Below are 11,309 nucleotides of genomic sequence, written 5' to 3' on the forward strand. Positions count from 1 at the left end.
TAATAGTCTATAATAACTATAATAACCTACCCTCCACACACAAATCATTACATTGTTTTTTTCATGTTAATATGATATTAAGTTACAATCTCAACAAGTGTGTTGTTGTTAGTGACTGAACAGTGAGCAGGCTTGTCAGACTCTAGAACATTAGATTTCTTTTGCCAAATAAGGTTCTGCTTTCCTTGTTTCTTTTTCACTCTCAAAATCACACCTTGTTTCTTTCTGACAGCTAAATTGGATGTTCTAAGTCCACAGCAATGCTTTAAAATCACATCAAAAGGCCACTTCTGAGGTCTGGAAAAATAAACTAACAAAAACCATACTGAAGTTCACCTTTAATTGAATTGCGCACCTAGGAAGAGACAGTTGTGTTTGGCTCGTGGCGATTCTGTACAAAGCCCACCGGACTGATATAAATCATCATGATATCATTCTGTCAGGTGGTCCTACTTCACAGACAACATTTAATATGGAAGGTTTTTGGGGGAAGCCTTCAGAAATGACTGTCTCCTGCATGCTACCCGTCTCCTCCACCACGCTACCTGTCTCCTCCACCACGTTACCTGTCTCCTCCACCACGCTACCTGTCTCCTCCACGCTACCTGTCTCCTCCACCATGCTACCTGTCTCCTCCACCATGCTACCTGTCTCCTCCACCATGCTACCTGTCTCCTCCACCATGCTACCTGTCTCCTCCACCATGCTACCCGTCTCCTCCACCATGCTACCCGTCTCCTCCACCATGCTACCCGTCTCCTCCACCATGCTACCCGTCTCCTCCACCATGCTACCCGTCTCCTCCACCATGCTACCCGTCTCCTGCACCATGCTACCCGTCTCCTCCACGCTACCCGTCTCCTCCACGCTACCCGTCTCCTCCACGCTACCCGTCTCCTCCACGCTACCCGTCTCCTCCACGCTACCCGTCTCCTCCACGCTACCCGTCTACTGCATGCTAACCGTCTCCTCCACGCTAACCGTCTCCTCCACGCTACCCGTCTCCTCCACGCTACCCGTCTCCTCCACGCTACCCGTCTCCTCCACGCTATACCCGTCTCCTCCACGCTATACCCGTCTCCTCCACGCTACCTGTCTCCTCCACGCTACCTGTCTCCTCCACGCTAACTAGCTACACAACAACAGGCACACAGAAACAGGCTTTACTTCTTCAGAAAGATGCACAAATCCCTGATGCATTCTGTCGTTCTACTGAGAGCTGCTTCACAGCCAGTTGACTGAGAGCTGCTTCACAGCCAGTTGACTGAGAGCTGCTTCACAGCCAGTTGACTGAGAGCTGCTTCACAGCCAGTTGACTGAGAGCTGCTTCACAGCCAGTTGACTGAGAGCTGCTTCACAGCCAGTTGACTGAGAGCTGCTTCACAACCAGTTGACTGAGAGCTGAGCATTCTTGCTGCCCGACGTGATACCCCACTCAAACTATGTATTATGAGCCGTGTGTGTTACCTGTGTCGTCGCTGTCAGAGGAGTCACTGCTGCCTGATGAAGATCCTGTCTTCATCTTCATCACACTGGTCACCTCCAGAGCCTTCTCTACTGCGTTACACACACAGGATGGGTTAACTGGTCATTCTGGTCAATATTATTTCACCATCTCTCCCTCTCTCACACAGACACACAATTCCTCTCCTGGTGTTTCATTATTTCACCACCACTCTCTTTCTCCTTCTGTCTGCGTCTCTCTCTCTCTCTTCTTTCTCCCTTTCTCCTTCTCTCCCTCCATTACTTCACCACCAACCACTATCTTTCTCCATTATTTTTCCACCACTCACTCTCTTCCGTCCCTCCTTCCCCACCTCTCTTACCTGGCTGTGATTTCTTCTTATTCTTTCTAAGGCTGGTCCAGACATATGTCTCCAGCTCTCGGAGTGTCGAGGGTTTCAGCGTCTCAAAGTCGATCTCTATCTCGTCTGGGTTGGTGTTCTTGAGCGATGGCTCTCGTGATTGGATGATGTGGACGACACGGCCCAGCTTGTCGCCGGGCAGTTTATTGATGTCCAGACTGAGCTGGCGTTTCTCCTCGTAGGACATTGGCTTACACCTGTCAGCTGCCCCGCCCACAAACACACCTGGCACACAGACAAATACATTAACATTTTTGAAAATATATATATATTTTTTTTTATATCTTACAAAATCTCACTCACTCACTCACTCACTCACTCACTCACTCACTCACTCATGTGATCTTCTGCCTCCAGCGAGGCTGAGGGGGCAAGGGGGATGGAGCCGGTCTGATGTGGGGCGCCCAGACGGCTGCTCTTCATACCTTCTTTCTTACTGCGGAGAAAGAGACAGATGAGAGCGAGTGTCAGAGAGAAATTATTAATCAATCAGAAATCTCCATTGTCCATCCTGGGTTTATCCATCCTACCCAGATCTTTCTACCTGGGCTTCTCTCCATCCGTCCTACCTGGGCTTCTCTCCATCCCATCCTACCTGGGCTTCTCTCCATCCCATCCTACCTGGGCTTCTCTCCATCCGTCCTACCTGGGCTTCTCTCCATCCCATCCTACCTGGGCTTCTCTCCATCCGTCCTACCTGGGCTTCTCTCCATCCGTCCTACCTGGGCTTCTCTCCATCCGTCCTACCTGGGCTTCTCTCCATCCGTCCTACCTGGGCTTCTCTCCATCCGTCCTACCTGGGCTTCTCTCCATCCGTCCTACCTGGGCTTCTCTCCATCCGTCCTACCTGGGCTTCTCTCCATCCATCCTACCTGGGCTTCTCTCCATCCATCCTACCTGGGCTTCTCTCCATCCATCCTACCTGGGCTTCTCTCCATCCATCCTACCTCGGTTTCTTGATCTTCTTGGGCGTGGTCACCAGCTCCTTGCTGTTTTTGCTCTTTCTGATTGGCTGGAGGATGGCAGGGGGCGGGATCTCCGGTGGCTCCTCCCCTCCTATCTTCTTCTTGAACTTGTCTTTATTCTTCTCCTTCTCCCTCTCTTTTCTCTTGGGCTTCGTGGCCTGGGGCGTGGACAGAGCGGCCAGCTGTTCGTGAACAGCTTTGAGCTGTAGGACAGACACACAGGAGGATGTTAAGAGAGAAACACAGCTTCCTCTCTCTCTCTCCACCCCTTCCTTCCTCTCTCTCCACCCCTTCCTTCCTCTCTCTCCACCCCTTCCTTCCTCTCTCTCCACCCCTTCCTTCCTCTCTCTCTCTACCCCTTCCTTCCGCTCTCTCTCTCTCCACCCCTTCCTTCCGCTCTCTCTCTCTCCACCCCTTCCTTCCTCTCTCTCTCCACCCCTTCCTTCCTCTCTCTCTCCACCCCTTCCTTCCTCTCTCTCTCCACCCCTTCCTTCCTCTCTCTCTCCACCCCTTCCTTCCTCTCTCTCTCCACCCCTTCCTTCCTCTCTCTCTCCACCCCTTCCTTCCTCTCTCTCTCTCCACCCCTTCCTTCTTCTCTCTCTCTCCACCCCTTCCTTCCTCTCTCTCTCTCCACCCCTTCCTTCCTCTCTCTCTCTCCACCCCTTCCTTCCTCTCTCTCTCTCTCTCTCTCCACCCCCTTCCTTCCTCTCTCTCTCTCTCCACCTTCCTTCCTCTCTCTCTCTCTCTCTCTCCACCCCTTCCTTCCTCTCTCTCTCTCCACCCCTTCCTTCCTCTCTCTCTCTCCACCCCTTCCTTCCTCTCTCTCTCTCCACCCCTTCCTTCCTCTCTCTCTCTCCACCCCTTCCTTCCTCTCTCTCTCTCCACCCCTTCCTTCCTCTCTCTCTCTCCACCCCTTCCTTCCTCTCTCTCTCTCTCCACCCCTTCCTTCCTCTCTCTCCTTTTACCGGTTCTGTGTTCAGGTGAATATCTCTCTCTCTCTCTCTCTCTTTATTCTTTCTCTTTGGGTGAGTCAGTGTCAACACAGTGCTTTATCCTTCCTACACTTTCTTTACCTCTTTTGCCCCCCTTCACCCTGGGGAGACCCCTTCACCCTGGGGAGGCCCCTTCACCCTGGGGAGGCCCCTTCACCCTGGGGAGACCCCTTCACCCTGGGGAGGCCCCTTCACCCTGGGGAGGCCCCTTCACCCTGGGGAGGCCCCTTCACCCTGGGGAGGCCCCTTCACCCTGGGGAGGCCCCTTCACCCTGGGGAGGCCCCTTCACCCTGGGGAGGCCCCTTCACCCTCGGGAGACCCCTTCTCCTCCCATTTCCCCTCACCTGTTCCTGTAGTTCAGCCAGTCTCTGTGTTCTCTCGTGTTCCAAACCTCCCTCAGAGGATTCTGATTCCGATGAGGAGGAGCTGTCATCGGAGGAGTAGGGGGGTCGGGGGGCAGGGGGCTGTCTGGCCGAGGGGGTGGGGAGGGGGTGGAGGGCGGGGACGGGGAGGGGGTGGAGGGCAGGGGAGATGATGGGGAGGGGTTTGAGGGCTGGGGAGGGGAAGGGGGCCGTCTCCTCAAGCTCGTCTGGCATTTTGGCAAAGCGCATCTCAAACACGTCCTGTAGAGAGAGAGAAAGAGAGAGCATATGTTAACATATGTTTTCCATGCCAACAAAGTCACTTGAATTGAGAGCGGTCAGAGCTATGAACCATGGGATCTTTAGTCCGTGGCACTATGAGATTTGTAGTTCATCATTCATCCATTCAACACTGTTTATGTTGACACCTGTCATGTATGAAAGTGCTGTTGGTTGGTTGTATTTTTGGTTTGTTATGACTACACGTTGTGTAGTTTACCTGTAGTGTGCGTGCCATAGCAACCACACTGTGTAGTTTACCTGTAGTTTGCGTGCCATAGCAACCACGCTCTGTAGTTTACCTGTAGTGTGCGTGCCATAGCAACCACGCTCTGTAGTTTACCTGTAGTGTGCGTGCCATAGCAACCACGCTCTGTAGTTTACCTGTAGTGTGCGTGCCATAGCAACCACGCTCTATAGTTTACCTGTAGTGTGCGTGCCATAGCAACCACGCTCTGTAGTTTACCTGTAGTGTGCGTGCCATAGCAACCACGCTCTGTAGTTTACCTGTAGTGTGCGTGCCATAGCAACCACGCTCTGTAGTTTACCTGTAGTATGCGTGCCATAGCAACCACGCTCTGTAGTTTACCTGTAGTGTGCATGCCATAGCAACCACGCTCTGTAGTTTACCTGTAGTGTGCGTGCCATAGCAACCATGCTCTGTAGTTTACCTGTAGTGTGCATGCCATAGCAACCACGCTCTGTAGTTTACCTGTAGTGTGCGTGCCATAGCAACCACACTGTGTAGTTTACCTGTAGTTTGCGTGCCATAGCAACCACGCTCTGTAGTTTACCTGTAGTGTGCGTGCCATAGCAACCACGCTCTGTAGTTTACCTGTAGTGTGCGTGCCATAGCAACCACGCTCTGTAGTTTACCTGTAGTGTGCGTGCCATAGCAACCATGCTCTGTAGTTTACCTGTAGTGTGCGTGCCATAGCAACCATGCTCTGTAGTTTACCTGTAGTTTGCGTGCCATATTGACCACGTCATGGTCTGGGGGGTTGTATTTGTAACAGTTGGAGAACATCAACCGGACATCAGCAGCAAAGTGCTGAGCATCTCTGTACTGCCTGCTGTCCAGCTTATCCTGAGGGAACAAACACTCACACAGTGAGGCGACAGAGACACGGTTACCAATTAACACAACCAGGATGTGAGAAGCAGGGCTTCAGTTAGGAAACTGTGGTGCCGGATCCATATGCATTGGGTGTATAGTCCATTAGGGCGCCCAGCCACGGTGCTCAGAATGACACAAATCACATTTAGATTACGGTAATTCATCTAACAGAACATGCAACAATGTGTGTCCTTCTCCGATACGCCTGGTGAAAACATAAACACCCCCTGGTGCAACACCTTCAATGTATTACCCAGAACCCCCTGGTGCTACACCTTCAATGTATTACCCAGAATCCCCTGGTGCTACACCTTCAATGTATTACCCAGAACCCCCTGATGCTTCACCTTCAATGTATTACCCAGAACCCCCTGGTGCTACACCTTCAATGTATTACCCAGAACCCCCTGATGCTACACCTTCAATGTATTACCCAGAACCCCCTGATGCTTCACCTTCAATGTATTACCCAGAACCCCCTGGTGCTACACCTTCAATGTATTACCCAGAATCCCCTGGTGCTACACCTTCAATGTATTACCCAGAACCCCCTGGTGCTACACCTTCAATGTATTACCCAGAACCCCCTGGTGCTACACCTTCAATGTATTACCCAGAATCCCCTGGTGCTACACCTTCAATGTATTACCCAGAACCCCCTGGTGCTACACCTTCAATGTATTACCCAGAACCCCCTGGTGCTACACCTTCAATGTATTACCCAGAACCCCTGGTGCTACACCTTCAATGTAAGTGAGGGTTCACTTTTGATGAGCTCACCTTGACGGTTCCGAGGTCCATAGGGTGTTTGATGATGTGGTGGTAGTCGTGGAGGCCGAGGGCGTGCGCGTCGACAGGCTTGTAGAAGGGCCACGCGTATGCAATGTGTTTCTTTGACAACATGTCTCTGATAAGACCGCCACAGAACAGCAGCTGCTCCTAGAAGAGGAGGGGAGGAGAGGGAGACGGAGACAGAGGAGATGGAGACGGAGGAGAGGGAGACCGAGGAGAGGGAGACAGAGACAGAGGAGGGGAGGAGAGGGAAACAGAGACAGAGTAGATGGAGACAGAGGAGGGGAGGAGAGGGAAACAGAGACAGAGTAGATGGAGACAGAGGAGGGGAGGAGAGGGAAACAGAGACAGAGTAGATGGAGACAGAGGAGGGGAGGAGAGGGAGACGGAGACAAAGGAGATGGAGACAGAGGAGAGGGAGACCGAGGAGAGGGAGGCAGAGGAGAGGGAGGCAGAGGAGAGGGAGACAGAGGAGAGGGAGACAGAGGAGGGGAGGAGAGGGAGACGGAGACAGAGGAGAGGGAGACAGAGGAGAGGGAGACAGAGGAGAGGGAGACAGAGGAGAGGGAGACAGAGGAGAGGGAGACAGAGGAGAGGGAGACAGAGGAGGGGGAGACAGAGGAGAGGGAGACAGAGGAGGGGGAGACAGAGGAGGGGAAGACAGACGGAGACAGAGACCGAGGAGAGGGAGACCGAGGAGAGGGAGACCGAGGAGAGGGAGACCGAGGAGAGGGAGACAGAGGAGAGGGAGACCGAGGAGAGGGAGACAGAGGAGAGGGAGACAGAGGAGAGGGAGACAGAGGAGAGGGAGACAGAGGAGAGGGAGACAGAGGAGAGGGAGACAGAGGAGAGGGAGACAGAGGAGAGGGAGACAGAGGAGAGGGAAGGGAAGGCCGAGGAAGGAAGACTTTATTAATCCATATGAGAAATGTGTTGTCAGCTGTAACCAACCACTCTGATATACAGACAGACAACCCAACCACTCTGATATACAGACAGACAATCCAACCACTCTGATATACAGACAGACAACCACACCACTCTGATATACAGACAGACAACCACACCACTCTGATATACAGACAGACAACCACACCACTCTGATATACAGACAGACAACCACACCACTCTGATATACAGACAGACAACCACACCACTCTGATATACAGACAGACAACCCAACCACTCTGATATACAGACAGACAACCCAACCACTCTGATATACAGACAGACAACCCAACCACTCTGATATACAGACAGACAACCACTCTGATATACAGACAGACAACCCAACCACTCTGATATACAGACAGACAACCCAACCACTCTGATATACAGACAGACAACCCCACCACTCTGATATACAGACAGACAACCCCACCACTCTGATATACAGACAGACAACCACTCTGATATACAGACAGACAACCCAACCACTCTGATATACAGACAGACAACCCAACCACTCTGATATACAGACAGACAACCTAACCACTCTGATATACAGACAGACAACCCAACCACTCTGATATACAGACAGACAACCCAACCACTCTGATATACAGACAGACAACCCAACCACTCTGATATACAGACAGACAACCCAACCACTCTGATATACAGACAGACAACCCAACCACTCTGATATACAGACAGACAACCCCACCACTCTGATATACAGACAGACAACCCCACCACTCTGATATACAGACAGACAACCCCACCACTCTGATATACAGACAGACAACCCCACCACTCTGATATACAGACAGACAACCCAACCACTGATATACAGACAGACAACCCAACCACTCTGATATACAGAGACAACCCAACCACTCTGATATACAGACAGACAACCCCACCACTCTGATATACAGACAGACAACCCAACCACTCTGATATACAGACAGACAACCCCACCACTCTGATATACAGACAGACAACCCAACCACTCTGATATACAGACAGACAACCCAACCACTCTGATTTACAGACAGACAACCACTCTGATATACAGACAGACAACCCAACCACTCTGATATACAGACAGACAACCCAACCACTCTGATATACAGACAGACAACCCTAACCCTGTAGACAGACAGACAGACAACCCTAACCCTGTACAGACAGACAACCCTAACCCTGTACAGACAGACAGACAGACAACCCTAACCCTGTACAGACAGACAGACAACCCTAACCCTGTACAGACAGACAGACAGTTTCCCCCCCCCCCCACACACACTGTTTTAACCTCTTGTTGTATTAGGAGAACAATACCTGTCGTTTGGGGCTCCCGCCGTGACTAGTTAACGCTCCACCCCAGGAACCCCCCCGCCTAGCCCCAGGTGGTGCTGGGAGTCGGGCTGGGCAGGGTCTCGTTTGGGCTGCTTCAGCGGGCGGCTGCTGCTCTCACGGCGGGGTCGGGGGGGCTCCGTCGCCACGGGAGACGACTCGCTGAGCTGGTCGTTGGCGGTGGGTGTGGTAGTGTCAGCCTTCCTCTTCTGGCTCTTCCTCTGCTGCAGGTGGGGAGGTTAAAGGTCAGGGGCTAGAGGTCAAGACAACACCACACATTCCCTCAGCATGACACATGATGAGTGGATAAGTCGATGTGCTAAAAGTAGAAGAGTAAACATGGTCCCAGCTGGATCCCCAGAGACAGGAATGAAGAGATATTCAACTACCGGGAAGATAATGACGGTACGTGGGAACATCTGAGGGGATTTCATTTATTTTTTATTTTACCAGGCAAGTCAGTTAAGAACAAATTCTTATTTTCAATGACGGCCTAGGAACAGTGGGTTAACTGCCTGTTCAGGGGCAGAACGACAGATTTGTACCTAGTCAGCTCGGGGGTTTGAACTTGCAACCTTCCGGTTACTAGTCCAACGCTCTAACCACTAGGCTACGCTGCCGCCCCGCGGAGGAATGACTGGAGGAAAGAGAGAGACTTCCTATATCAGACGTCAATTAATATAGGTTTGTCTCCTCGTTCCGCTCGACCACACACTTTCAGACTCCCGTACCACCACCCCTTCTTTTCTCCCTCTGGTCTCCTCACCTTAGCTGGGGGTGCGATGCTCTGGGGGATGGGTGGGGCAGCAGGGTGAAGGCCTGGGTGGGCTGGGGGGTGGTGGGGTACGGAGGTGAGGCCCTGGGCCAGGACATCCAGAGGGCTGATGGGGAAGGGTGGTCCCAGCTGGGGGGCGTGGGAGGGAGGGGTGGGGGGAACGCGAGGGGGCTGGGTCTGAGGGGGGAGGGCGAGGGGGAGGGTGGGGGGCCCCTGGGATACGGGGAGACACCGAGTCTGAGGGCCCGGCGAAGGGGAGGAGAAACCTCGGGTGTGGGGGGTGGAGGAGGGAGATGAATCCTGGCCGGAGTCAGACTTAGACAGGAGACCTGGAGAGGAGGAGAGAGGGGGGTAGAGAGAGACAGGGGGGGATGGAAAGAGAGAGGGGGGATAGAAAGAGAGAGAGAGGGGGGGTATAGAAAGAGAGAGAGAGGGGGTATAGAAAGAGAGAGAGAGGGGGGTATAGAAAGAGAGAGAGAGGGGGTATAGAAAGAGAGAGAGAGGGGGGTATAGAAAGAGAGAGAGAGGGGGGTATAGAAAGAGAGAGAGAGGGGGGTATAGAAAGAGAGAGAGAGGGGGTATAGAAAGAGAGAGAGAGGGGGGTATAGAAAGAGAGAGAGAGGGGGTATAGAAAGAGAGAGAGAGGGGGGTATAGAAAGAGAGAGAGAGGGGGTATAGAAAGAGAGAGAGGGGGGTATAGAAAGAGAGAGAGGGGGGGATGGAAAGAGAGAGAGGGGGGGATGGAAAGAGAGAGAGGGGATAGAAAGAGAGAGGGGGGGATGGAAAGAGAGAGAGAGGGGGGATAGAAAGAGAGAGAGAGGGGGGATGGAAAGAGAGAGGGGGGATGGAAAGAGAGAGAGGGGGGGATGGAAAGAGAGAGGGGGGGATGGAAAGAGAGAGAGGGGGGATGGAAAGAGAGAGAGGGGGGATGGAAAGAGAGAGAGGGGGGATGGAAAGAGAGAGAGGGGGATGGAAAGAGAGAGAGGGGGATGGAAAGAGAGAGAGGGGGATGGAAAGAGAGAGGGGGGATGGAAAGAGAGAGGGGGGGATGGAAAGAGAGACAGGGGGGATGGAAAGAGAGAGGGGGGGATGGAAAGAGAGACAGGGGGATGGAAAGAGAGACAGGGGGGATGGAAAGAGAGACAGGGGGATGGAAAGAGAGACAGGGGGATGGAAAGAGAGAGAGGGGGGATGGAAGTCCACCCAGAGTAAAATATAAGAGAGAATAAGCAACAGAGAGGTGAAGACAAGAAAGGAACAGAAGAGGAGAGAAGAGAAAGCACTCCATCAGTAATGACAACAGTGATCTGAATCCCTCCATCAGTAATGACAACCGTGATCTGAATCCCTCCATCAGTAATACAACAGTGATCTGAATCCCTCCATCAGTAATGACAACAGTGATCTGAATCACTCCATCAGTAATGACAACAGTGATCTGAATCCCTCCATCAGTAATGACAACAGTGATCTGAATCCCTCCATCAGTAATACAACAGTGATCTGAATCCCTCCATCAGTAATGACAACAGTGATCTGAATCCCTCCATCAGTAATGACAACAGTGATCTGAATCCCTCCATCAGTAATGACAACAGTGATCTGAATCCCTCCATCAGTAATACAACAGTGATCTGAATCCCTCCATCAGTAATACAACAGTGATCTGAATCCCTCCATGACAACAGTGATCTGAATCCCTCCATCAGTAATGACAACAGTGATCTGAATCCCTCCATCAGTAATGACAGCAGTGATCTGAATCCCTCCATCAGTAATGACAACAGTGATCTGAATCCCTCCATCAGTAATGACAACAGTGATCTGAATCCCTCCATCAGTAATGACAACAGTGATCTG

The 11,309-nt window shown here is 52.1% G+C and overlaps 1 protein-coding gene across 1 annotated transcript in view; it reads right to left on the bottom strand.

Moving 5' to 3' along the window:
* LOC109886103 (bromodomain-containing protein 4) overlaps positions 1-11,309 on the bottom strand; it is a 55,769-nt gene that overhangs the window by 24,850 nt on the left and 19,610 nt on the right. Inside the window, 10 exon segments of the mRNA XM_031811465.1 lie at positions 1,468-1,557; positions 1,827-2,090; positions 2,201-2,301; positions 2,813-3,033; positions 4,168-4,446; positions 5,423-5,551; positions 6,362-6,520; positions 8,660-8,730; positions 8,733-8,898; positions 9,441-9,778. Of these exon segments, the coding sequence (XP_031667325.1) occupies positions 1,468-1,557; positions 1,827-2,090; positions 2,201-2,301; positions 2,813-3,033; positions 4,168-4,446; positions 5,423-5,551; positions 6,362-6,520; positions 8,660-8,730; positions 8,733-8,898; positions 9,441-9,778 (1,818 nt within the window).

Source organism: Oncorhynchus kisutch, unplaced genomic scaffold, assembly GCF_002021735.2.
Source record: "Oncorhynchus kisutch isolate 150728-3 unplaced genomic scaffold, Okis_V2 Okis01b-Okis20b_hom, whole genome shotgun sequence".
NCBI classification, from domain to species: domain Eukaryota; kingdom Metazoa; phylum Chordata; class Actinopteri; order Salmoniformes; family Salmonidae; genus Oncorhynchus; species Oncorhynchus kisutch.